This window comes from Polyergus mexicanus, unplaced genomic scaffold (assembly GCF_030449975.1).
Source record: "Polyergus mexicanus isolate NDT 795.1 unplaced genomic scaffold, iyPolMexi1.0 SCAF_11, whole genome shotgun sequence".
Lineage (NCBI taxonomy): Eukaryota > Metazoa > Arthropoda > Insecta > Hymenoptera > Formicidae > Polyergus > Polyergus mexicanus.
Window position 1 is genome coordinate 172,704 of NW_027223331.1, and position 26,733 is coordinate 199,436.

At 37.0% G+C, this 26,733-nt stretch overlaps 3 protein-coding genes and 1 long non-coding RNA gene across 9 annotated transcripts; 2 read left to right on the top strand and 2 right to left on the bottom strand.

Annotated features, from left to right (window-relative positions):
- Window positions 1–1,411: 1,411 nt before the first annotated feature.
- LOC138937764 (putative inactive tyrosine-protein kinase Wsck) lies at window positions 1,412–5,403 on the top strand. The gene is made up of 4 exons (XM_070304341.1): window positions 1,412–1,938; window positions 2,013–2,167; window positions 2,393–4,137; window positions 4,312–5,403. Exons 1-4 carry the CDS (start codon window positions 1,766–1,768, stop codon window positions 4,378–4,380), a joined length of 2,142 nt encoding a protein of 713 aa, XP_070160442.1. The 5' UTR covers window positions 1,412–1,765; the 3' UTR covers window positions 4,381–5,403.
- Window positions 5,404–5,683: 280 nt separating this feature from the next.
- Window positions 5,684–10,530, bottom strand: Tre1 (Trapped in endoderm 1). Of its 3 annotated transcripts, none has more exons than XM_070304635.1 (4): window positions 10,292–10,530; window positions 7,095–7,322; window positions 6,741–6,987; window positions 5,684–6,540 (listed from the first exon to the last, which is right to left on the bottom strand). In XM_070304635.1, exons 2-4 carry the CDS (start codon window positions 7,243–7,245, stop codon window positions 5,886–5,888), a joined length of 1,053 nt encoding a protein of 350 aa, XP_070160736.1. In that variant the 5' UTR covers window positions 7,246–7,322; window positions 10,292–10,530; the 3' UTR covers window positions 5,684–5,885. The 3 variants fall into 3 exon arrangements, with proteins under 3 accessions (XP_070160736.1, XP_070160737.1, XP_070160735.1); XM_070304636.1 differs by having other exon boundaries at window positions 10,506–10,527; XM_070304634.1 differs by lacking the exon at window positions 10,292–10,530 and adding an exon at window positions 7,600–8,521.
- Window positions 10,111–23,981, top strand: LOC138937933 (uncharacterized). 2 transcript variants are annotated; one of them, XR_011447598.1, is made up of 5 exons: window positions 10,111–10,576; window positions 18,844–19,131; window positions 19,587–19,823; window positions 20,113–20,356; window positions 23,200–23,981. It is a non-coding gene; the product is annotated as an uncharacterized lncRNA (long non-coding RNA). The 2 variants fall into 2 exon arrangements; XR_011447597.1 differs by lacking the exon at window positions 10,111–10,576 and having other exon boundaries at window positions 18,659–19,131.
- On the bottom strand, window positions 12,671–26,586 carry Lanb1 (laminin subunit beta-1). Of its 3 annotated transcripts, none has more exons than XM_070304630.1 (15): window positions 26,345–26,586; window positions 24,769–25,176; window positions 24,134–24,288; window positions 22,879–22,932; window positions 21,862–22,087; window positions 21,334–21,630; window positions 20,544–21,106; window positions 20,158–20,337; window positions 19,505–19,830; window positions 18,745–19,161; window positions 18,246–18,441; window positions 17,599–18,045; window positions 16,804–17,311; window positions 15,381–16,464; window positions 12,671–15,241 (listed from the first exon to the last, which is right to left on the bottom strand). In XM_070304630.1, the coding sequence occupies exons 3-15, from the start codon at window positions 24,198–24,200 to the stop codon at window positions 14,273–14,275; spliced, it is 5,334 nt and encodes a 1,777-aa protein (XP_070160731.1). In that variant the 5' UTR covers window positions 24,201–24,288; window positions 24,769–25,176; window positions 26,345–26,586; the 3' UTR covers window positions 12,671–14,272. The 3 variants fall into 3 exon arrangements, with proteins under 3 accessions (XP_070160731.1, XP_070160733.1, XP_070160732.1); XM_070304632.1 differs by having other exon boundaries at window positions 24,134–24,309; XM_070304631.1 differs by lacking the exon at window positions 26,345–26,586 and having other exon boundaries at window positions 24,769–25,178.
- Between the last annotated feature and the right edge of the window lie 147 nt (window positions 26,587–26,733).

The window sequence follows — 26,733 nt, forward strand, 5'->3', positions numbered from 1 at the left end:
GAATTTTAAAATACGGATGACACTTTGTCGATAGAATGGATAAAATACTGCGTTATTATGCGATATTCAAGTTTATTATATAACGGAGGAGCTAATAAAAGTCACTTTTAAAATTTACGGTCGTGTTCTATTTCATTTCTTAATTATGTGTATTTATCGCAGGTCTTGCCGCAGCCATTTGCTATTAATTTGCAAAACATCAACACACAATACGCCTTGTCAACATCCTTGAAGTAAAAAGTATCGAAGACGTCGAACGAAGAATTTCGCCGATGAAAAGAGTTCTCGTCAGATTTCTCGAAAATCGATGCACAAGGGTCTTTCGCCTCGCGAGGTTGCGATAATCATGCTATCAAGATGTAATCTACGAACACTTCTGGCTAGCGCGACCTTCAATATTGCGCAGCCCGCAATTATCCATATCCGAAAAGCTGTTTCGATTAGAGGTGACGCACTTCAACTTCGATTGTAACCTAATTTTAACGAGAATAAATATGGCGAGAATAGCGCGAACAGAAGCTTTATAAATTAATCGGTAAGAAAACCTGCTCTCTTGCAAATTTTACTAAATAAAATTATTTTTTCCCCACCATTTCCCTTTTCGCTCTCTATCTCAAAATAGTCTTATTAAAATTGCCCCTCTATAACTTTATAAAAGATTTTAATATTATTTCGAAATATATTGTATCTCGCACAGAAAATGGAAGTTGCTAGACAATACAAGTTTTTTTTTTATTGCTCATTATTTTAAATATTTTTACATTCTCAAAATGAAATAGATATACTATATTTGTCTCATTTTGAGTATGGAAAAGTATATAACATATAATACTACGATATATTACGCAAACATATATGTATATTATATTATATATATAGATAAAAAGAAAGAATTGAAAGAGCTAGAGAGAAATACGGAAAATACAATTGACAACAGCAGGCCTTTTAATCTTTTGTTATTTATTCTTATTTTGCCATTTTCTATCATGAACAATATCGTTCTATTTTCCGGTTCGGTACATGTATAGCTACCGACGTGAATTCCATTCAATCGTGCTCTATGCTCTATCTATGTATGTGACAAATAGTCAGTGCGTAACGTAAAAGTGTAGCCGCACCTAATGAAATAGTACAGTGCCGTAATAATTAAGGAGAAGCAGAGTGTCGCAGAATCATATATTTATATATTTTTTTATCAAATTGAAGGGATTGTTTTGCTTGAAATTTTTCATGGATAATATAAAAAAGTAATTCATACATGTATATAAATACACGACGACAAAATTTACGGACGTAAATCGGGATTAAGGATTCGATCGGACACTCCGGGATATACTCATTGTTCGCCACGATCCTGACTTAAAGATGATAGGGTGCAGCACGCGAACCAATAACCAATGGGCGCGTTTGCTAGAGCGTACGTAGACGTAGCGTCAACGTAGACACGAGAGATTTTGTTTATTTACTCATGAATGAACTCGTGGAGCATTGAAAAACGAACGCGGGAATCACTCAAGATGAGCGCACGCGAGTTTGGCGACTCGAAGGGAACCGTCCGCGACTCCTCGATAGCAGAGTACGATTTGGCGAGACGAACGTAACCTATTCGTCTCGTGCGTCTCGCGTTGTGTCACCGCGTCCCGCGCTGATTCATACGCTTATTGTCGCGCGTTCCAAACCAATAACTCGTACCGATATGTTACGATACGCGGAGGAGAGCAGCGATTGAGAATCTTAACCGAAAATTAACCAATCCACGCTCGAGATGACTGCGATCACGTTTCTTTTATTTATCTACGGTGTTTATTTTACGCGCGCTCAAAAGTACGAGGGCTGTTTCCACAGTTCCGCCTCGGATCCCGAATTACCATCGCCGACACTGACATACGCCAGCGTACCTGCCGAGTGTACGATGAAATGTCGTTCTCGTTATTATATGTAAGTTCACAATGCTTGTGAGATACATTGACACGTATGGAAGGGGTTTTAAAATGCCTTTGTTTTATATATAGGTTCGCGGCATTGATGAACGGGCAATTGTGTTACTGCATCAGCAGATTTGGTCAGAAAGGTCCGTCGAATAGCTGTAACGTTCTTTGCACCAACGATCCTAATAATTATTGCGGCAGCTATGAAGCTATGAGCGTCTATGCCACTGGTCAGCAAGGTACAATTTCCAAATAATATAAATTCTTCGCTTTGTAACTTCCATACTATATATCTAATATATATAGTACATTGTTTTATTACATATAATATATAACGCATTGTATATTGCTATACAAAAGATTTTGTTTTAATAAAATTGCGCGATTTGTATTCACATGTTTAACGCAACAGAATAAAATATCTAAATGTGTATATTAAAAAGAAATAAATATTTATTTTTTAGGGCCAAGTCCACCAAGGAGGATACAAGTAACTAGGGACGACATAGATGATCTGGTAGTAACGTGGCAACCGCCTGACATACCCAATGGGAATGTTACCTTTTACACTGTACGCGCTATCGCTATAAAAACGCATGCTAGTAACGTTTTACCGCCCGTCGAGAGTCAGATTCAGGGAGGTGCATCGAACAGCACGATCCTGAAAGGTCTTCAACCAGGCACCAAGTATAATGTATCTATTGTTGCCAGTAATACGCAAGGACTTAGCGATCCGGCGTACGCCGTGGCATGGACCTTGATAGGACCTCCCGATAAACCAGTCACTCCCGAGATATTGGAACGTGGCGATAGCACCGTAACCGTCATGCTCACCGAGGGTCACAGCGAATACGGACCGATCAGCGCGTACGAAGTAGTTGTCGTACAAACTGGCACTATACCTCCAATTGGTCCCCATGTTGAGTACGTAAACTATGAGAGCGCATCGAAACAGGGTTTAAATTACTATATCACTGCGCAATTCGACCCTTCGGACTTTCATAGATACAAGAGATTCATCGTAGGCGACGGAAAGATGATTGGAGGATACTATAACGTTCCATTGAAAAATCATTTTGTATCCGTACAGGTCGGCCTGGTGGTGATTTCTCGAATAAGGATGGAGATACAACGTTCCTATTCCGATCTGGCCAATAACGTGCTCAATCGCGAAGCGACAGCGACGAGTCAAATGGATTCGACCGCTCTCGCGTTATGCATAGCAATCACAATCTTGAGTATACTGCTCGGCGCTTCCATATTCTTATACTTTGTATTGCGACGGCGACACGAAAGATTTAACATGCGAAAGCTGCCGGAGCAGCAAGAGCTCACGTTGCAAGGCCCGGTATACGAGGTGGATAACATGGGTTACATTCCGGAGGATATTCCCGAGAGAGTGAATCATTATCAAGAATTGAAAAAAAAAGTGTGGAGTATACCGCGAAACGCTCTATCCGTCGATAGTTTTGTAGTGCGCAGAGGTCGATTCGGCACTCTGCATGCTGGAACTGTCTCGAAGGATGATGGGTCCTCTAATCCGGTCACGATTCACACCATAGCCGATGGCGCCTTGAAAGGATCCGACAAGAAGCATATGCTGAGAGAATTAGACGTGTGCATTCGAGCGGGTTCCATGAAGTTTCTCGCGGGACTCGTAGGAACCTGCGAGACCTCCGATACGCTGTACGTCGTGCTCGAATCATCACCGCACATCTTGAAAAATCGTCTGTTAGGCGCGCGATCCGGGGACGCGTTTCCGACAGATCGAATACTGTCCATTTCGACCTCGATAGCGGTCGCGTTGCAATATCTGGCGGATTATAAGATCGTTCATACTCACCTTTGCGCACGAAGTGTGGGGCTAACAAATGATTGGACGCCTAAACTTATTGGTCACGGTATTGGCAAGTACTCTTTGGAAGACGTCAAGTATGCCAGATGGACGGCGATCGAATGCTTCGATCGGCAGAAGAAACATCAACCGGGTGTGATCTGGTCGTTTGGCGTACTTTTGTGGGAGATACTTAGCATGGGTGGTACACCGTACTCGACTTTAACTCTTGACAGTGAGGTGGAGGACGCGGTTACGCGAGGTGTACGGTTACCGCAATTGTTGGATGTGCCGGATCCGATTTACGAAGTCGTGTCGTCTTGCTGGCGAGACGATCCCGAAGAGCGGCCGATATTCGATGAACTTACACGACTGGTAAGAAAATAAAATTCGAGAGAGATTTTATATTAAATATTTTTAACAATATACATAACGTATATTTCTATATATCGCGTTGATTACAGAAAAGAAATTCTTATTTATTATAAAAATATGAAATATTTATTAACTAAGATATCTATGTATTCTATACGATTCCCATTTTTGTAGGATACTTTGACTATGTGTCCCATCACCGCAATCACGGAGCCTTATATACCGGAATTGGAATTGAATTAATTTCAATTGACATATTTTTATGTATATTACGTAATGTAAATTACATATAATATACATTACGTAATTACATTATATTATTATGCATCTTATTACGTATATCTTTATTTGTTTAATGAAAGCATCGAGTTTTATTTTTTTTTTTTTAATATTGTATTCACAAGAGAATCTCATAGGTTTTATCATCATACGTGTGTATGTATGTATATATATATGTACGTATACACACACACACACACCTTTCATGTAGCATATTTACATTTTATCTTTGACATATCCTAAATTTAAATTGTATCGCATAAATGTAATATGTAAGAAGTAAATTTTACAAAGTATTGATACAATTTCCGTCCATGTTTAGCATAAAATAACTGAGATTAATATATGATTGGTCAGTAATGAAGATAAGGTAAAGTTATAAGAATTGACACGAATATAAAATATACGCATCACGTATTATTTAAATATAATAGAAAATATAGTTTTATTTTCACACATTTCTTATTTCTACATTTTTTAAAAATATTTTTATTTCTTTATTTTTATTCATAGATATTAATCTTATCCGAATCATTTTGTTGGTTTTATTAAAATCTTTTTTTTTTTTTTTTTTTTTTTTAATAGTACCTTTGTGATGTGCATGACTAAATCCACATGACTTAAGTACTTAAGCGATAATATACTCTCATTCTCTTCAAGTACAAATATATTATTATCGTATTAATATGCATCTATAGTGTAAATTTTGTTGAACGCATTATCAGCAAAATCAAAATTGCTCTGAAGCGTAGCTTTGATCGTAAACTGAAGATGTATGTGTAATCTTTTACAAATCCAAACATTTAAATCGACATATTTTTTTTTTAAGAGTTTTATCATGAATCTTTTATATGTATGAGATATACCATTTAATGTATGATTTATACCACATATGAATCATACTTTTGTTTTAAATCGCAATATAGATTTCTTAATGTATTTATATGTTTCAATTTGCCAATGTTGTTACGATGTACATTTATATTTTTTATTTTTATTATACTTTTAAACTTTTTTTAAATAAAAGTATATGTATATTTTGTATATTATCGAAAGAGACGTGTCATTTTATATTGTAACATTGCGATACAATGTATCCGTGTATGTAAGGCAAGAAATAAGATTTTTTATATGTATTTTTTTCTACGTTAATTTTATACTTCTTATTCCCGATTGCATGAAAAAAAAAAAAAAAAAAAAAAAAGATATTTGATTTGTCAAATGAAAATCTTATTTTTTCGTTAACGCTTATTCTGTGAAATCACGAACACAAGTTTTCGCATTTGCAGTTTTTAGATTTTTCTAATCTCTTACATTTATATTCTATAAAAAAATTTTATTTTTACGTTTTTTACTGTTTTTTAAACGCTTAATTTTTTATAAAAGATAAGCAAAATAATATTATGTATCAGCTTTTTACTTATTACTATCTTTATCTACGATCAATCATCTTGAAGCAGACGATATTTTTATGTCGTATGAGGTGACGAGACTTTGCTCGAATGAGAATGCGCTGGTTTAGGACCGATCGTGGGTGTTCTGTTTGAGGCAGGACATAGAACCTGTTTGTACGCTTCTCTGTACAGTTTATTGGTACCGGCATAGATGAAAGGATTTATTACCGCCGAGGCCCATGCGAGCACGGATGCTACTACGTGGAGTATCGGGATCTTCATTTTCTCATCGATCACGTTCACCAGCATCAATGGCATGAAACACATTAAGAAGCAGAGAAATATGGTAAGCATGAGTCTAGTCACTCTGGAATCCTCCCTTCGTTGGAATCCACCGCCTCGTCTACCAGCGCGTCTTTCCGCGGCGTGTGCCTCAAGATTCTTCCGGCTACTCCGCACGCGCCAATATATGCAGAGATACGAAACACTGATAACTACGCATGGTACAACGAAACCTAAAACGAACAGAAACTTTTTCGGGCTGGAACCGTTTTTTTTCAATATGGTGCACGAGAAAGTGGCTGAATCCAGTCCTAGAGTGCCCCAGAGACCCAACAAGGGTGGCAGCAGCATCAAGAAGCTTAGAGTCCATATGGCTATTAACATCAGCGTTATGCCGCGACCGGTATATAATTGATTGTAGATGTCCGATTGTGAAATCAGTACATATCTAGAAGAATCAAGAATCTATCACGCATGTGTGCTATTTTACTAACGCAAAATATTTAAAGTATTTTTAAGAATATATTGTAATCGATATGTTTTTACCGCATAATGTGTATATTCTTAAAAATTATCTCAAGATATAAATATTTCTTATATACATATATCGAAGAGTGTAGGCTTCGAGGTACGTTCAATGGAACTTACCTGTTAATAGTAATGGCTACCATACTGAGTAAAGACACGGCGACATTCCCGTAAAAAAATAAGGGAAATATCTTGCACAGAGTCTCGCCCAGAATCCATGCTTCGTTCAAATATCTACTGGCGGTTAGAGGCAAGTTAACCGCCGAGAAGATCAAGTCGGAGATACTGAGGCATATCACAAACGCCGTGGTGGCATGTCGTCTCAATCTGGTGTATTTTAATAACGCAATTACCGTCACTAGATTGCCTGGAATGTAGATATCCGTGTCTCAGAGATCGTTGTCGATAATTTAAATCTTTAGAGTTACTGTAGGTGGACCTAAAAAGACGACTCTATAGGATAAAGGATGTTACCTAACACTCCGATAATGCTGAACATTATAGCGCAAGCAGCGGCAACGATAGTCACAGATCGCGCGAATGGCTTGTAGTCTTCATCTTCTGCAGTAATTTCAATATTAAATTCTGCAGCAAAGATCGTTTTATTTGCCGCAAAATGCTCCATCTTTTATCGAACGTGCAGGAAGCGGCCCTTCTTTCCTCTCATTCTTCGAAAGGTTGAAAGTCAATGCGGCTCACGTGCTGTAAGAAAGTAAAAAAAAGAAAAAAAAACATTCTTACAAAAGAATTTACTTTCCTTTATGATGTCTTAGTTTTGAAAGATTTTTTGTCTCGATCTCTATATATTTTTAAATGTCTGATTTCTTTATTTAAAAATTTTTCCGATTTATGAAGATTAAAATGGATAGGTAAAAATAAAAGGGAATAGAGAAATAAATCAGAATAAAATTTTAAAACAAGTTCCTCTTATTTTCTGCAGATAGTAATATTTAAAACAGATTTGTGTTTTTTAATTCACCTATCTCTTGCGGGATAAAGTGTCACAATTAGTCGTCCAATGATTCTCTCGCGTTTACGCACTGATTTTCCTCATTCATTCGTATTCATTTACACGACTGACAACTTTCCTCTTCGTTCATTGACTTTTCTGTCTACTTTCCGCTAACTCTCAATCTTTTCGCGATTGATGTTGCTTGATGTTGGAGAAACGGTCCGCGAAAAGAAGAGAGAAAGAAGAAAGAGAGCACACACACTCTTCAAAATGTATATTCAGAGTCGCCTCTTATCGTGCGTGCCGCATCAATTCATTTCCACATCTCTTCTCGCGTTGCTAACACTCTTCCTCTTTAAAAACACAAGTTAATCGCTGATAAATTTTTGTGACCTTCTCAGAATGCTGATCCCTTTGTTTAACCGGCAACGCGACAACTTGAACTTTGATCTCCAATGGAAAGAGTTCGCTGAATCATTTTACGTCGTTACATCGTAGCTGTTCCTCGGGAGGTATTCCTCATCCAAAAATTATTGTAGTATTTTATGGCGATCACTCAATTAAATCACGCAATTCGTCCCTTCTCTTTATCTCGTGACCGATTTTTAATTGCTTTAGTTTAATTTTTTTTTTCATCAAAATCGTTCTCTCATTTTGAACCAAGTTGTTCTCGAAAATAAAACATGCATTTTCCATTTGCTCTCCATTTCAAAGATCGTTTCTTCCACGCAGAGTAGATTTCTTATAAACGCTTCGTCCCTGTATCTGAAGATTATTATTATATTCTTATTATTTTCTGTTTTTTTAACTTTTAAATCTTATGTCCTTTTATTGTTTCGATCTGTTTATCAACTAATATCGTGGGTTATACTGCGGTCAACACTTGAATTGCTTCCGTTATACCGGCAGACGCTCGTCTCCAGACTGACGAACTCCGTTGACTCGAATACCCTTTACGAGTACATCACAAGTCTCCTTATCTAACTCACTCGATTTAACTGCTCCCCTTCTTCTTCTTCTTCTTCTTCTTCTTCTTTGTCCTTTTTTTCCGCTTTCTTCCGTTCTTCGCGCCTAATTTCGATTCATTATTTCGATTTCGATTTTGGATTCTTTTGATTGAAGTTGTTGAAATATTTAAATCTTTTGGCATTTATATAATGCCTATCAATACTGATCTAAAATTATGTTCATATTTCTAAATATCAAATCACGTGTTTAGACACTAAATTTATGTATGTATGATGCGAGCTATAGAATAATTGATATAATAATATATTGTGTCTACAATTACACAGTAACCACAGTAATCATCAATTGTCATTTTGTTTCGACATTAATAAAATTAATCTATTGAGAACTCTGACGAAATTGCATCACATATTTTTTGGAAGAACGTATATATGATTAATTTTGGTCAAAATATTTCTGGACGAAAGATGTTAAAAAAGAAAGAAAAAAAAAACACAAAAAGAGATACAAAATCAAATTTGTATTAAAATTAGTATAATATCAGTAATTTTAATTTAAGTAAATGTACATTTTAATTTAAATAAATGATCCTAAATGATTGATTAATCATAGTAAATCATTTTAAATAGCGATAAAAATTTTGTTTAAACGGTTTGTTTAAATAATCCATTTTTTTGCTGCACAGAGAAAATGAAAAATATGCTTTATATCAATTATACCATGATATTTTATGATATTAATTATATTTATATAATAGAGAATTGAGAGATAGATTATAAAAATTCTACAGTTTCAATCTGAATCGATTTATTAAATTTCTCTCTCTTTTGCGTTCTTTGATGTATCGAGTTTACAAAGAATCTTGATGCACTTTACGTTTCAAAAATAGCGACTAAGAGAATACTAAACTTTAATAATATATATATAATTATCTTGATTTTTTTTATTGGTTCGTTCTATTTATCATATTCCATTTCGTTTTGTTTTCATCTATTTCGTTGTTTAGTCTTGCATGATCGAAGGTTTATCCGACTAACTTGGACCGCGCCTCGCTTCTTTTTACACAGAAGGCCGCATTGTGTCAAAAAAGAGGGATCGATAAAGATGGATCATCGTTGAATCACATATTATTTTATCACGCGCATTAATTAAAGATGAAAGCAGAAAAATTTTGGACATTGCGTTACAAAGAATAAAAAGATCAGTCATAGAATCCGTCCTTGAGCTATCATTCGGCAATGTACAGAAACACTTATCGGTATGTTCACGTCGTGATATTATTGAAGTATGTTTATCCACATCTTTTTCTTATGTTTACCTTTGATTTTCACTTTACTCAAAGTATAAATATACACGTAAATCACACACGTGTATATATAAAAAAATAATATAATAGTTATATAATTTTGCAAATATTTTATTTTAATACGTAATTGTTACCTGTAATAATAATTTTCCTGAAGAGTAATATAAGGAATTAAAGTCTAAATTATGTAAGGGCTAGATCGTTTCTTCTAAAGTAATGTCTCGCGTATCAGTTTATGAATTTCAATAAAGTTAATTCACGCGTTTCGATGCACGTGCTCCGCGTATTTACATATTTCTGAAACATGTGACAAATAAAATACTCGCACGTGAATTATTGCGCAGGCGGCACGTGTCTCATTTACTATAGGAAGCATATATAAACGTCCAAGATACACTGCTATCTACAAAAGTATTCTAAACACTTATTTCATTTCAGACATACATCGAATCACAAGTTGTCTTCGGTTCACACGTGAAATCTGCGATGAGGAATACGCCAACCGTCGCACCGACATTCGACTAACTTGTTAGCTCTTTCCCGATTCTCGAACGATCGGCGAAAGCGAATGTGACTTACGTCCGTAGGCAGCAGCTGTCAACGGCCACAAAGGGCCACCGAACAATCGGAAGGAGTGGCCCTCGACAAATAAACTCACCCTACTTGCCTTCTTTCATCCCCTCTGTGGCGCGCATCAGCCGACTGCCGAGCTCTTCCAGCTGATTAAAGGTAAGTTTGGACTCTACGGGGCATAGTAATGGGGTGGGGTGGGGTTGGGGGGGGGGGAAATGTCGCAAGGAAACTCGATATCATATACCGAGCGCGGCGGAAAGTGATACGAACGAGATTTTGTCTCACGTCTTTCTCTCTTTCTTTCTCTCTCTCTCTCTCTCTCTCTCTCTCTCTCTCTCTCTCTCTCTCTCTGTCCTCTCAATATAAAACTTATCCATTCTACGAAGATGAAAATTTAAAACTCTTGAGCTTTTTCTATTAAATTGGTATTTAAATTGAATAAACTTATAAAATAGAAAAAAAGATGCGGAATATTTATATAACATAATCATACACAGATGAAATGTTTTTTTATTTCTTTTGCATTAAATATAATTCATATCTAGTAAGTGATTAATTGCGCCGATTAGAAGCTCCCCTAAAGATGTGCAAGTGTTGTAGATTATTTTTGTGATTAACCGCATAAGTATGCGGAAAAAAACACGGAACAAGATACAAAAATGAACATATCTCGAGCAAAATTGGATTTGAGAAATTTAAAGAGATATTTTATTTTATTGGTTTATGGAGTATGTTAGTATAAAACATAATATCTAATATCGTATTTTAAATGCGCGTTATTTGTATAATAAATAAATTAGAATTATTTTTAAGATGTGTATCTTTTGTTCTTTACCAGAGCTAGACAATTTTTGCATAATAAGCCTCAATTTCTACCATCGAATAACTCGCTGAATTAGGAATGTTTTGTAAGAAAAAATATATATTGCTTAGTCAATGAATCGCTACGATGTCAAATACTGGAAAGTAAATACCCAAAGAGTCGGTGTAATCAAACTGGATACACGCAATAGATCGACTGATACATCGACATTGGTTATCATCTTCAAGATTATAGTTAACAAGTTTCTCGAGATTTCGTAATTGATATCGTACAGATACAGGTATACCTTTAAAAATTCGTGATTAAAAAAGAAACACGTGACTATTCATTACGTGATGGTTTATAATGAAATTTTTGCTACACCATATAAGAGATCTACTTGGATAATGTATTATAATTTATTAATTATTCGCTATATGTACTAGTGCATCATTAGTCACGCACTGCGATAGTATCGCGTGTTTTGCTTTTAGTTTTCAGTGAAGGATTAAAGTGCGGGTCAATCGTGTGAAGCGCACGTCGAATTCTCGACGCCACAAAGCAACAGAGAATAAAAATTCCCTTTGAAGATAATGTGTTTGAATGCTTTAGAAGAATTTAATGAAGATACATTTATTACACGTCTCGCGATGTTCTTTAAAATCTCTCTGTAACTTTTTTTTTAAGAAATCAGATTTTCTGTCTTCGTAAAATATGGCTACAAAAAAAAAATTATAATACGCATATATCGTGTTAATTACTTGAATTAACACTGTTTCTATTAATTATTGGCCTTGCGTAAAATTGGAATATATATATATTTAACAAATAATGATAATATTCATGCCATGCGTTTTTATATCTATCAAAAAACTAATCCAAAGTTCATTTTTTTTTTTTTTTTTTTTTTTTAAAGGAAAATTGACGATAATCTTTTTTGCAATTATAATTTTCAAGCATTTCCGCGTTTCATTTCCTTCATCTCTATGGAGAACCACTGATTCACATACTGAATGAACCCATTGTGCGCCGACTGCGCTGAACATACGCCATTTGAATTGAACAGTGCGCTATTCATGAAATATTCGAGCGTAGTGTGCGTAGGCTCTCATCTGAAAGGGAAAAAGGGCGACTTTAAGAAACGGGCCGAAATGACAAATAGAGCATTCTTTACGCGTTACTAGGGTTGAGAGAGCTGACTGCTATAACGAACTGCTTCGAACTCCTTCGAAATCGGAACAGAAGCATTCGATGTTGCGATGACATTCAATGAGGGAGAATATAATCAGCACACATGGCTCCGACGTAACCAGACTCTATAATAATAAACGACAAAACCTATTTCTAGGTCCTATGAATCGAATGCATTAGAATAGTGTTGAGGAAGATTTGAGAAACATATTGCCGTTATTTCATATACACACAATAATTGTAGCTACTTTTCATAAATGTCATTAAGCAGACGCATTATTAGAGTACTTGCATTATATTTAACGAGACATATATCTATGTAGTATATAACAGGAAAGTATATTTTATCATTGTGACATTTCTCCGACAATTTCCTTATACGATACCACAATAAGTCGCAAGGACGAAGATAAGTGATTATCGTAAATTGCAGATCTTTAATATATAATAGCAATGGAGACACTTCATATTAAAATACAATAAAATATGATAATTAAAATATGATAATACATAATTAAAGAAGTGATCGCTTGCTTTTTTTCTTTTGGCACAACTCTCATTTATTTCAATTAATATTATATTATATGGTAAAATATTAATATAATTATGCGTAATATGCCATTAAATATAATTCTTGAATTCTTTTTGGTTTAATCATAGCATCGTTTCGCTCATTTGAGAGAAAATTTTCAACGATATTCGATACAATGTATATGTATGAGGCTCGATCGCGTGATGACAAATAACGAATCTTACTTTTTTTCCGCTTTCATATCGCCAGAATAATTACACGAATTTCGTCAGTCTTCCTTGGTATATGTTACATCTTACGGGGCTTTCTGTCATTCTTATAATTAAGGAATTGAGATTAAAATCGCAAGAGAAAAAATGCTAAATTTAAAAAAAGAAATGAAGAAGAAAAGACAATGTCGTGTGAATTTATACGAATGTAACTTTAGATATTTACATGTTGGAGCGATCTGTAATTATTTACAGGCGCTGCGATAAGGCCACCTTACATTTTGTTCGTTCGAAGATAAAATATGTAGTGAAATATATGTATATGCGACATATTGAATATTTTGCAAAAGTCTTCGATAGAGTATAATCGTGTCGCGGAATATTTATATTAATTATCTCTTAATCCTGCGTTATATTTATTTTAGTTATTTACATTACGCGACACTCTTACTTTTACTGTATCATCTATGGAATACTTCGCTGCAGTTTATTTTTGTTTAAGTACCAAGTATAATAAAATAACGTAAATACATATATCAATGGATATAGAATGTGTGTATATAAAGTATAAAAAACTGTCGTTACGAGATGTAAAGATTGCAAAAGAGGGATTAGAAAATTTAGCAAAGCTAACGAGAATAGAGAAAGTGGCGTTTTGCTGACGATCTCGCTTGAAACGACACGATGTAGTAACCGATACACGTACGATCGTCTTCTTTACAACTACTAATGGCTCCTCCATTTACATTTATGGCACTATAATAATCTCTTTACCTCTTGCAATTCTATGCAGAATATAACTTGCGATTGCATAATACAATAAACAATATACATGCAATACGCACATCCGTTTTCTATAAATCAGAATAAAAACCACAGCTATTGCACATGTATAAAGCACCGATCTTATGAAGGATAAAATTTCTCAGTATAAGATGTGCATTGGAAGAGATCTCGTCTGTAAAGTGAGCGACTTTATATCGCCGAAGTTTGTGTGTTGAATATAATAACTGAGAAAAAAAAAATATATCCGCGTTATTATCATACGTATCGTATACTTTACAGACGAAATTCTTTCGAGAGATACTAATGACTGCCATTACTAATTGCAGCCAGTTTTAAGCAGAACACTGTCTATACAACTGTGACTTTTGCTCGATCTCCGCCAGGTGTCTTTCCATTTCCATTGTTAGCGCGTCGATGTCGCTCATCAGATCAGTCAGCAGTCGTTCGTTGTCCTTGTAAACGCTTTCCATGCCGTCCAAGTCCTTGGACTTGGTCGACGTGTCCGCCGTCAGCTCGGAGGCACGCTGCAAGAGCCTCTTCGCCCGTAATATGTCGCCCTTACTCTTGTTCATCCGCTGATTCAGCGACTCGTCCGCCCGCTTGTACTCCTCCGACAGTTTCTTCGTCTTGCCGTCGATCACCTGCGCCTCGCTAGCGACTTTTTTCGCTTCCACGCCGATCTCCGCCAGGACGAAGGCGTTTTTCGCGGATTGCGTCTGCAATTGCTTCAGACGACCGTCCAGTGCCTCCACCGATTGAGTGGTGCTATTTGCTTGGATCTGAGCGGCCTTCGTCACATCGGCGATGTCCGCCAGATCCTTCTGAGACTTGGACACGTCAGCTTCCGCCTTGTCGATAGCGTTTTGCGCCAGATGTTGAGCCTTTTGCGCATCGTTCAACAATACATTCACCTTGTTCGCTAAAACCTGTTTCTCGAGAGCCGTCTCCTTGGCGCGTTTGGCGCGTTCCTCGAGATCGTGAGCCAATCGAAGGTCGTCTCTGGTATCGGCGAGTATCTTCTCGGAGTCAGTGAGCGAACCGACGATACTTTTAATGCGATCGGCTAACCGCGTGATCTCATCCGGCTCCAGTTGAATATTCTTTGCCAGAACCTCCTGCGCGAGATCTCTCACCATGGCCGGTGTGGGCTGATCTTCGTCCAGAGTGCTCCAGATTCGCTTTGTTATGTCGGACAGATCCTTGGTGATCTTGTCAGAGCGATTGCGCGCATCCCACGCGTAGTTGAAGGCGTCTTGAGCGTTGGATCTCGCCGCTGTCGAGTCTTGCTTGATCTGACTCATCTGAAAAGATGGATTGATCGAATAAACCGCGGATTTCATATAATTGTAGAAAAAAGTGGATAAATGACGGAGAAATTAAGATTCTCGTAAAATCTTAAAGCAAATTATAGTATACATTATTGCTTTTAGTAATACTTACATTACGCAGCAGCTGCTCGGCCTCCTCCTTGTGACTCTTGATTTTAGCAGCCTGCTGCTTGGCGACATCCAGAGCCTGGTTGGCTTTGCTAACCGCGCCGACGTCGCAAGACAAACCTCCGCAAAAGCCGCAACCTGCACCACCGCAGACGATACTGCAATCCGTCACATTGCTGCCGCACATCTGCAGATTTAATTCAGGTATATTCATAGCAAACGTTTTCAGTTTTTCGTTCAGCTTCGTCAACGATTCCTTGTTTCTCTCTTGCGCTTCGTCTACGGAAACGCGATTTTTCGCCAAAAGATTCTCGGTATGTTTGCGAAAACGTTCCGCGTCGGCCAGAACACTGCTGGTATCGTTCGCCATTTTTTCGGCCTGCCTGGACTGCTCGGCCATTTGTTGAGTCACGTTGAGAGCACCCTGCACATTCTCTTCCTGCAACCTGGTGGCGTTTTCTCGCAGATCGGCGGCGGCTTTGTGCAAGCTATCGGTTCTGTTTCGCAACTTTTTCAGCGCGACATCGCCAAGATTGACACGCTGACTGAGATTCTCCAAAACATTGTTTGCTTCCTCTAATTGCTTTGCCGAATCGGAGATATTTTTTGCTAACTCAACGGCCAAATCGTCTAACACGTCCAAGTCTTGGCTTCTGATGGTGGTGTTGCCGATCAAATCTTGGACCTCGTTCAAGGACTCGTCCATGTCGTCAAACTCCTGACTGTAAACGCCGGTTGTGCCAACTTTTTGTATCCTCGAAGCCTCCTGGATAACAGCGTTTGTCTTATTCCTCAGACCGTCTAGTATCAGATCCCAATTATCGAAACATTCGCCACATGGACTGCACTGCGGTGCCTCGCCGTGGTAACCGCGATCGCATTGATCGCACTTTTCACCACCGATCCCTTTGTGACAAACGCACAGACCGGTTTCTCTGTCGCACTGCTGGCTAGCAGAACCGATCACATCGCATTCGCATGGATAACACTCCACGTTCGGATTGCCCCAGAAATTTGTCTGACATTCATTGCATCGTCTGCCGCCGAATCCTGGTCTACATTCGCAAGTTCCGTCGAAGGGGTTGCATCTACGCATAAAATATATTCATTTTTTATCGGCTGTTTTATATAATCTTGTCTTGGATTGATGTTCTTCAGATAATACAATCTGCTTTTTTAAATTGAAAAAAGAAGAAAAGGTTAAACTATTTCAGTATTAAAATCTTTATTTAAAAAAAATTAATTTTAGATCTGTTAAAGATAAAATACTTAGAAAAAAAAAATGCTTAATATCCAAAAATTGCTTAATAGCAAAAAATTAATATATAATACAAATTAAATTAATATTATTACAATTAATGATACAAATAAATATATCTTTTTACACACACATGAATAATATGATAAATTGCATATTTTTAACGGACCTGTCTGAAATACTTCCAACTGCATCGCACTCGCAAGGATCACAGCCTTGTCCGCTGGCTATCCTCCAATGATTCTCTTCGCAAGAATCGCAAAGCTGTCCTATGACGTGTGGTAAACACGGACACTGTCCAGTACGATGATTACACGGTCCCGCGGTTTTATCGGTGCCCAGCACGTTGCATCTACAATCTTGACAATTCTGTTGAAGGGCGTCTCCGTAGAATCCGGGTTTGCAAATTTCACAATTGGGACCATCGGTGTAGAAGAGACATTGAAGGCAATGACCGGTATGCGGATCGCAATTACCAGCTCGACGTAAATCAGTGTTATTATTGCAGTTACACAGCTCGCAGTTACCGCCGGGTATTTCCGGATTTCCGTAGTAATTTTCAGCGCAATGCTCGCATCGAGGACCGGAGTATCCCTCGAAACATTCGCATACCACGTCCTGCGTTACAGAGTCTAACGAACAGCTGTTGGCGTAGGAATGACCGGATTCGCGAGTACCTGTAACATACGGCAATGCAACAAATATATAATATTTTATTTTATAAATAAGTATCATAATGAACTGACTTTTCAATCTTTCATATTTATTATTGTTACTAAAATTGTTGAAAAATATTTGACTCTTTTTGCTCCTGAAAGAAAAAAGAGAAAATATACAAATTATACACGTATAATTATAGACGCGTGAATAACAAATTTTATATGCCTTATTTCGATAAAAAGAGAATGCGCTAAATTAAAATTACTAATCAATATACAATTCAACAACAGAGAATTGCGCTCACCTGGGCAGGGACACGCTCTGCAAGGTATATCTACGCCGATTCGCGGATCGCCGTAGAAATCGTCGACGCAACGGTCGCAATTGTGTCCGGTGGTGGAGTCTCGGCAATTGATGCAAGCTCCAGTCTTGGAATCGCAGCTATCCGCGTGTCCATTGCACTCGCAGCGCTGGCAGTGCGGGAAGTTCCAGAAGCCGGGTTCGCATTGTCCGCAGGTTCTACCATAGGTGTTGGGACGGCACTTGCAGCGGCCGGTCTCGACGTCGCAGAAATTATCGAGGGCACCTACGCCGTCGCAGTCGCAAGGGATACAGCCCTCGGGCCCGAATCCGTACGTTCCCGGTGCGCAGCGGTCGCAACGTCTGCCGACCACGTTAGACTTGCACGGACACATCCCGCCGTAATTCTCGCATAGAAGACTCCGGGAACCCGTCGGGTTACACTCGCAAGCTAAAATTTAATATTCCCGCTCGTGAGAAAAATTAAGTAGCGCATGGGCATGGGAATTTAAAAAATATAGCGCGAATCAAAAAGTTGCAACGATTCTTCCACCATAGAGATCAATTATACCGGTGAATACCATCGCGATTTTTCTTTCATTTAATGCATAATTCAAGCAATGACATCGAACATTATGTATGACAACTTACAATGAGCACCATCGAAAACGTAATAGCCGATGCTATTCTGATACTTTTTGCAGATGTCGGGTACGTTACTCCACACGTTGTTGACATCGTTAAAGAATTCGTTGCAATGATATCGTTCATATTCTTGACGGCGCAATTCACCCAGACCCGGTATCTTGAAGAAAGGTATTACCTCTATTCTCGGTTTCAGAACAATCTATAAAAATCACACAAGCACAGATAATGAAACATTCATCATTGTGGCATGAATCGTTGGAAAAATCTTATTTATATTTAAATATGTAGAAAAAAATGTGAACAGTGGCTTTTAATCATTTAATTCTTAAGTTTGAATAATAAATATTCATCTATTTATCTCACGTCTTTACATTTGTGTTAATATACGATTCGAGCACTATGTATTATGGAAGATACATTATGCGACTAGATATGTATGTGTGATTAGACGACATGTATATTTTTTAATAATTTCACATAATCAAAACGAGATATATATTACCGAATCGACCAAGATGGAGGCCGAAGGAGTATCCTGTGTTATGTGACTAGTGAATTTACGGAATTGCAACAACAGATTATATCGTTTCCCCGCTTCCAGACATACGGCCGGCTGTGCCATGGCGCTTCTCGAATGTAGGGGCAATTGAGTCCACAAACGATCTTGGTCGGGTCTCCAATCGGCGCACGGCCCAGTAGGATTCGGCGGACTGTCTCTCTCAAGAATGATTTGCACGTCCTCCCAAACTCCCAGGTGTATCGGTTCGTATCGCACGATTACGTCGTACCACATAGATCTGCGAATGTCGTCGATAGTGAAGTTCAATACTGATCCTTCGAGAGCTTTCATGAAACCCGTGCCGGTCCACGTGCTATTTCTGCCGTCACGGTAAGGTTCCCTGATTACTACTTGACAGTTCTGAAAAAGAAATTGCATTTTCATCTTAAAATAATTCCGAGAATTTAAACAAACAGATAATTAATTGGTTCATAAAATTCTAGAGTCGGATTTAATACTATTTATGCTTTTATTAATATTTGTGCTTTTTATATATAAAAAAATAATACAGTAGCTTAATATAAAAAAAAAAAAAAAAAATACAGTAGCTATTTTACAATTGTTTTATACTTGTTACTTTTTTTATTTTACGATTTTATTTGTTTTATCATTTTTTGCAAGCGACTTAAGAATAATATATTCGACAATAATATTAATAAATCATATTAAAACCAATTCAAAATTCTCTTTTAATGAAACTCACTTCGGTAGCCCTGGACAATTCTCCCTCATAAATAAGAAAGTCTAGCGAGCCAGTGTAATAACTTTGCTCCGGCTGATTGCAGGTTCTCCCATTGACGTGCGGTCTACATCTGCACTGGCCGGTAATGACGTCGCAAGAATTCTCGTAGGAACCGCCGGGATCGCAATCACAGGGTTTGCATCCGTCGCGGTCCTCGGATAATCCCCAGTACTCCGGTAAACATTGATTACAGTCGCGCGCGGTGACGTAACGCTTGCACGTACATTCGCCAGTCATCACGTTGCAGCCCTGATTGTCGACGGTACCCAACGTGTTGCAGGTACAGGCTGTATAATTTATAAATAATCGGCTTTTTTGTATAAGTTTCGAGAACTCATTGTCGAATATGTATCGGAGTCGCTTGATCTTATCAAGATAAGTTGGATTCACTGGATTCACAAGTCGCGTTAAAGAAAATGTGTGATAACGAGTTTAATCATTAATGAAATAACCAACATATAGGGAGATTAAGGCTTCTTATCTCATATAATTAAAATAAATAAAAAAAAATTTTATTTAAATATTATTTTATGTAAAAATATGAAAACACGATATTATTTTTTCAATAGATGACACGGAGGATTTTCGGACAATTATAATCATCATCTCTTTACCTTGACAACCCTCAGGACTGTCGGGATCAAAGTTCCAGAAACCGTTTTTGCAATGATCGCAACGACGTCCTTCGACGTTCGCTTTACAGTGACAGCGTCCGGATTCGTCACCACTGAGAAGATCCGTTCTCGAGTCGCATATTCCGTCGTCCAAGGATCCACCAAGGTCGCAGTCGCAAGCTGCGAGGGAGAAGATGCGGTAAGTCTACAATATCTCAAATTTAGTATTTTACAATCTCCAGTACATTATTTACATTTATCTCTATTTATAAAATTGAGGCAGGGGTAAGAAATGTAATGATTTAAATAATATTATTAAAGAAACTACATTTAGATCAAACAGTGTATAAAGACATATCAATTGACTGAAATAATTGAAAACTCACGTTGACAAGCCTCTGGGTCGGAGATATCTTTCGTCATGTCGTGATAATAGAATGGTTTGCACTGTTCGCAATTCTGGCCTCGAGTATTGTGCTGGCAATCGTCGCAGACTCCGCCGGACACTCTTCCCGATCTCTCGTAAACCGCCTCGTCAAAGTGGCACGAAGTGGTGTGATTGTTGCAATTACACGGCCTACAGGCGTTCGTCTGTTTGCCGACCGCGGGTTTCCATGGTAGATCGTTGTAAAAGTCCTCGCAATTTTCGCAGTTGAGTCCCCTGGTGTTGTGAGTACATTCGCATCTGCCGTGGACCATGTTCTCCTCGTCGGCAACTCCGGGCAACGGTAAACATCGGGAAGCGTGTCCGTAGCAGGAGCAGGAACCACGAATTACCATGTCTTGGATGGCGTAATAATATTTCTCACGAATTTCAGCTCGATCGTCGAGCAAATCGTCGCCCAGTGTATGTAATCTCGTCATGTTGATCCTGAGATTTGTTATCTTTAGGAGATTTTGCACTTCCTTCGAGTAGGGATTGTCAATGTCCAAATTTCGCGGCAATACCCTGAAATGTATCAGTGCAAGAATTAATAGCAAGTTTATCGAATAGTTAATAGTTACCATAATAAATTACTATATAATCATGGCGCACAATTGCAAGCAAAAGAGAGTTTAAATAAAAGCGTACAATACATTGAAACAATAAGATTTAAAATATAAATAAACGATAAATAAGATATAATTTAATAAATAATAAATAATAAAGGAAAGAATTTTCTATGTATTTCTTACCTGAAAATTACATCGCCGCCAGTGGATGGTGCCACAGCCGAATATCTTGTCTCACAAATGACGTCCGTTAATCTTTGAGGTTGATGGGTAGGAATCCCGGGAAAATAGTGCTCGCAATTGTGAGCGAAGTACCGGTATACCTGCCAGGTCTGTCCAAAATCGTACGACCTTTCGATCAGCATGGCAGCTGGTCGGAAAGTTTGGAAGCGAATGATGATGTGCGTGAAATGAAACTCCGCCTCGAGGTCGAAGCGTATCGTGACATTTTCTATACCGTTTTCGGCTTGCCACCACGAGCTTAAATTTATAAATATTTTTTTAATAATTTTAAAATATGCATATTTATGTGATTTAATTGTATATCAGACTTCTATTATATTGATCTTGTGATTATATATATATATATAATAAATGTAATATAAATATTACATTATTTATTATTATTTTAAAGTAATTATAGGAATTATTGTAATTATTCATCACGTGTACGATAAATAAGATTGCAGCGATGGTACAAACTAATCTTACCCGCTGACAATGTTTTCGATGTTGTGTTGCTGCTTGGGTAGCGACGCGTCGCAGAAGAAGCATTTCTTTCTTTCCTTAAGATGGGAAACGATGCAGAATCTTTCAGGACCCGCAAGGCCGCATGTCGACGAGGCGCTCAATTTATCCTTACGACCGATCAGCAAGTTTCCGGTTGCGGGATAACACGAGCTTTGCTCACAGGGATGTGGTCTCTTCGCGTGAGATCCTGCATCAAAAAAAAGCTCTCGTTATTTTTTTACAACTCGATATATGCCGATTTTGTTAGACACCATTGCATACCGATATGTCATGCCGATATGCGTTAGGTATTATGGAGGAGGGTACAATTTCCCAGTTACCGGTTAGTTTGCGTCGATTAGCGCTATGTACGATACCCTTACCACATTATATGGGAAGATCAATAAGTATCGCAAACACTTGTAAACGTATTTATTTACACATTAATGTCCATATTAAAAAAAAAAAAAAAAAATTTAATACTATGATTATAACGTTGGATAAAAATGTTTCATTGTGATAAAGGACCATGATAAAGGATCTTAATTAGCGATCTTTTATACCAAAATAACTACAGGATATGTGTGTGTGTGTGTGTGTGTGTGTGTGTGTGTGTGTGTGTTTGCTAATTATCTCTTTCGGAATAATATGTCACATGTATTTACACTTTTGTCTACGCAACTACCTCTTGATTTAGGAATGGTCGGCCCTAGCCGATTATGACGCTCTGTCATCACCTCCATAGGCGACATATCGCCTCTCTGCATCGATCCTATAACACCTCCATCTTTATTTTCGTATTTTCTGTATATAATTATATTACTATAGCGCGAGACGTCTTAATTGTCGTAAAAGTTTAATCGTATTTTCTTGTCGTTGGATAAGATCGCTAATGATACCGCGCAATGCAATAGTTTTATGATTCTTTTGTAAGAAAAACGCAAAAAAATTATATCGGCAGTGAATAAAAAGTAAATTTTGAAAAGTTTAAAATCTTACCTCTAGGCGGCCCTCTATAAGGATCTTTTGGTCTATACTGAGAATTCGCAGAGCCTGCAAACAAATAAAATGTTTGAAATATTCTAATTGTTTAGACATTTATTTAATGTGCGATAACGAATGTTAAGTAAGAAATTTATGTATCATTTTTCAAACAAATATATGACTCAAATAGAGAATAACAGAGAATAAAAGAGGAAATGTTCGAAATTTATAATAGAATAAATTACATAAGACGAAGTGATTCTCTAATGATTCCTGATCTGTTGCTTTTTAGGCTCGGAGGAGATAATAATTTTGAATGTAGTATAATTTTTTTAGAATCGTTTCAAACGCTGCTAGAACGCGCCAGTTATCAAGAAACGTTCTACTACCGGTAGAGGCTATCGCGAGAGACAACCGGATGTTTATGAGAGAAGACAGCTCTGGAAAATATCATCAAGCTGTCGAAATGCAAGAAGAGAAGTGTCTCTGGAGTGCAAGCTATATTTTACTTGTAAGTTTCTCGACGACTTTGAAACCGGCTCTTTTCTAAAGAAAATGTCGAGATAGGTCATTCTTTCATTAAACTTCCAATCACTGACATTGAATATCATATTGTATTTAATATCTTCAAATTACGAATCGCACGGTTTCGAATTGATATCGCAGATAAAAAAATTTGTAAAAGGTAACTTGTTAGATCCAGAATAATGTTCTTTACATCTTTGATATAGCGAGGCTGCAACATGCGTAAACACAAAAGTACGCGAGTGCAATTTAATTCACGCAATCGCGTTATTTGTCGAATAATCTTAAAGTAAAAAATATATATACGAAGATCTCTATATTTATTGAACAGTTGAATTTTACAAGCCGAAATAAACTCGCCGATTTCAAAAGGAAAGCAGGTCGCGAGGTCATATCATTATCTAATCATATTGGATAAAATGAATCTTCTCGTTACAAGGGAAATAAATGGGATAGAACGATATTTCGTTCATCTAAAAAAATTAGAATTTTTATTCTATCGTCCTTGTAATACATAAAGTAAAAACAATATTATAAAATATGGCGCGTGATAGTGCAAGCAGCTTTGAAACGAAATTGAAAAATTATTATTCCTAAAAATATGGTATATATTCAATAATTTGAGTAAATCACAATTTTTGATATTTGATACGCGCAATGCATGTATTAAAAATTTCAATCTAACATTAAATTATTTCGTAAAAAAAAAAAAAAAAAAAAAATTAAGATGTATGTTAAGACATACCTGTTAAGACAGTAAGTATAATAATGAAAGCAGCAATGGCCAAGTGCTTGTAATGAGCATGGAGCATCTTTCCGATTTTTTTTTTTTCTATCTCCGTTTTTGTGGACTTTTCGCAATGATTGTTAAGCCATGGACGATGATTCGACAGAGACCTTCTATGAAAATAAAATATAGTCCTAAAATGTAATAAAGAATCGTTCGATATAAATATCTGTAAAGAAAATTATTATCAATATGTATATATGTATAGCCAATGATCTTTAAGAATAATTATTACACTGTGAATGTTTAAGTGACATTTAAAAACAAGCACAAGTAAGATAACTAATAATTCTTAATTTTAATAATTATTTAACAAGATCCAGAACAAAAATAGAAAAACACGCGTACGCAAGTTATGATATCAGCTAATAAATATCTCAGAATAATTTTATGCCGGCGAGATTCTAAAATTCTAAATAATGTATCAAATTTCAAAGTACGCAGAGAGTCTCTCTCTCTTTTTTTCTTATTTCTCGATCAAGTACACAACAATCGTTGTCAAACACTTCCGCACACCTGTAGAGCGAAAAGCGATTCTCATTTTAACTTTAATATCAGCAATTGTCGTATCATCTTTCTCTAATAGAGCTCACCTATGTTAAATTCACGCGCTGGAGCAGCGCTACTTTAATAGCCGATGAGATATCACTTCTTTTTTCGAGACAGGCGCCGCTTCGAAGTCTTGCACTCTGAATGGTACGCAGAGATCACAGCAACGGTCGGAATTCTCTTGCTGAATTCAACTTGCGAAACTCTCCTCTCTCTCCTTATTGTGTCACTGAACCCGATCCTTTTTTCACATGTCACACGCAGACTCGTGCGGAGTCTTCAGGTGCGAATGCACCTATACGGAAAATTCGGAAGCGGAAAATGAAAAACGCGGTGCGGACGCGCCTCGTGACGCGTCTCTCGCTCAGTGAACCTCGGCTCGCCAAGTTGTGACTCCGTTCGAGGTGCCCATCAGTGCCGTACATAGAGTCATGGAGAGAGGGAACGACGGACTTGAAAAGAGACGAGTGGGTCTGAATAGTCGACAAATTGGATAAGTTGTTGGAATCTGACTTAGAGATTTTTTCTTTTTCTTTTTCCTTTTTTTTTTGCGCTCTAAGAAACGTAATTTTTAAAAAATATTACTGGACAAGTTTCTGTCCTCTGTGTTTTTTGCTAAAAAAGTTTGATTTTCTAAAAATATAATATAATAAAAGATATAATATTTATATGCTGAATCTCAGCGTGTGTATACAGCTGTCCTATACACGAGATATGTATAAAATATTCAATATATTATTGAGAAAGTTTGTAAATGATTGGTTGTCAAATGTAATATATATGGAAGTGCATTATTTAAATATTCTTTAATGTTAAGAAATATTTTGGAAGATCTATATGTTTATCCATTTATAGATAATTTTTTGACGTTTAACATCTACTAAGAAAGCGATGAAAAATATTCTCTCTCTTAAATAAATGGCATAGTATAAATTACATAGAAGTTCTTCTATCACAGGTCAACGTTCCGTTCGTCTGATATCATACTTTTTGTACGCGTTATACGCAACGTCGCAGAAGGCTTACAGATTGAGAGCTCCAAATCATTGTTGTTCCAATCTGAGTCCTTGAGAGTCACGATACTTTTGCACACCCGTTATACCGGCGATGCTTATGTTACTGCACACGTGCAGCACACTTGGTATTTTTACGATCTTTTATAAATTCTGTTGTTTAAGAAATAAACGGATCTCTCCCCAAATGTCAATAATATTTGCAAACTTTTTCAATTCGTATTAAAGTAAAGCAATATCTATTTTGATATCTATTAATAACAAACTTTACACAAATTTATATATTAAATTTAGTCTTATATATAATTTTTGAGATAATTATATATACATATATATTATATAATCGGTAATCACACAATCGTTACATATAATCCTACAAAGGGATATTAACAATCGTGAATAATTTTCAGAATCGCGGAATAAATATCCAGAAACACATTTTTACATCGCAAATAAAACATTTATTATATTAATTTTTCTGTAACGAATTACATTTAATATTTAAAAAAAAAAGTGCTTGTAAATTTGGGAGAGTTTAAGAAGATATTAAATATTGATACGCTAACGTCTCTCTCGTTATCATCTAAATAGATAGCGAAATAATTACTTCATCGCAGCATCTAACATCGATATTTCAGACTCGCGTTGTTCCACGCAGTGCCCTCGATTCTCTCATTAATCTTTGATGACACGACGGAAGAGGATGGGAAACCAACTATCCTGAAAAGGCGAGACGAGGAAGAGAAGGCAATGGCATCCTGCTATCGTAGCCGGGATACGTTGTACAGATAAGGCAGCCCACGCTATACTTCCTTCCTCTGCGATGATCCCACTTTCCGTTTCTCCGCGCAATCGTACACTGATTCATTAAAATGGTCCATTCGCGACGACCTCGCACGATTACCTAGCTTTTCTTTCTCGTCTCTCTCTCTCTCTCTCTCTCTCTCTCTCTCTCTCTCTCTCTGTGCGAGTTAATTTCTCATAATAATTGCAAAG

Excerpts from the sequence above, each read along its gene's own strand:
- LOC138937764 (XM_070304341.1), top strand. The coding sequence starts at position 1,766 with ATGACTGCGATCACGTTTCTTTTATTTATCTACGGTGTTTATTTTACG. Across the intron at positions 1,939-2,012 it reads TGTCGTTCTCGTTATTATAT|GTTCGCGGCATTGATGAACG; the intron begins GTAAGTTCACAA and ends TTTTATATATAG. Across the intron at positions 4,138-4,311 it reads TCGATGAACTTACACGACTG|GATACTTTGACTATGTGTCC; the intron begins GTAAGAAAATAA and ends CCATTTTTGTAG.
- Tre1 (XM_070304635.1), bottom strand. The coding sequence starts at position 7,245 with ATGGAGCATTTTGCGGCAAATAAAACGATCTTTGCTGCAGAATTTAAT. Across the intron at positions 6,988-7,094 it reads CAGCATTATCGGAGTGTTAG|GCAATCTAGTGACGGTAATT; the intron begins GTAACATCCTTT and ends TCTACATTCCAG. Across the intron at positions 6,541-6,740 it reads GTAGCCATTACTATTAACAG|ATATGTACTGATTTCACAAT; the intron begins GTAAGTTCCATT and ends TGATTCTTCTAG.
- Lanb1 (XM_070304630.1), bottom strand. The coding sequence starts at position 24,200 with ATGCTCCATGCTCATTACAAGCACTTGGCCATTGCTGCTTTCATTATT. Across the intron at positions 22,933-24,133 it reads TATACTTACTGTCTTAACAG|GCTCTGCGAATTCTCAGTAT; the intron begins GTATGTCTTAAC and ends ATTTGTTTGCAG. Across the intron at positions 17,312-17,598 it reads CAGAGCGTGTCCCTGCCCAG|GTACTCGCGAATCCGGTCAT; the intron begins GTGAGCGCAATT and ends CGTATGTTACAG.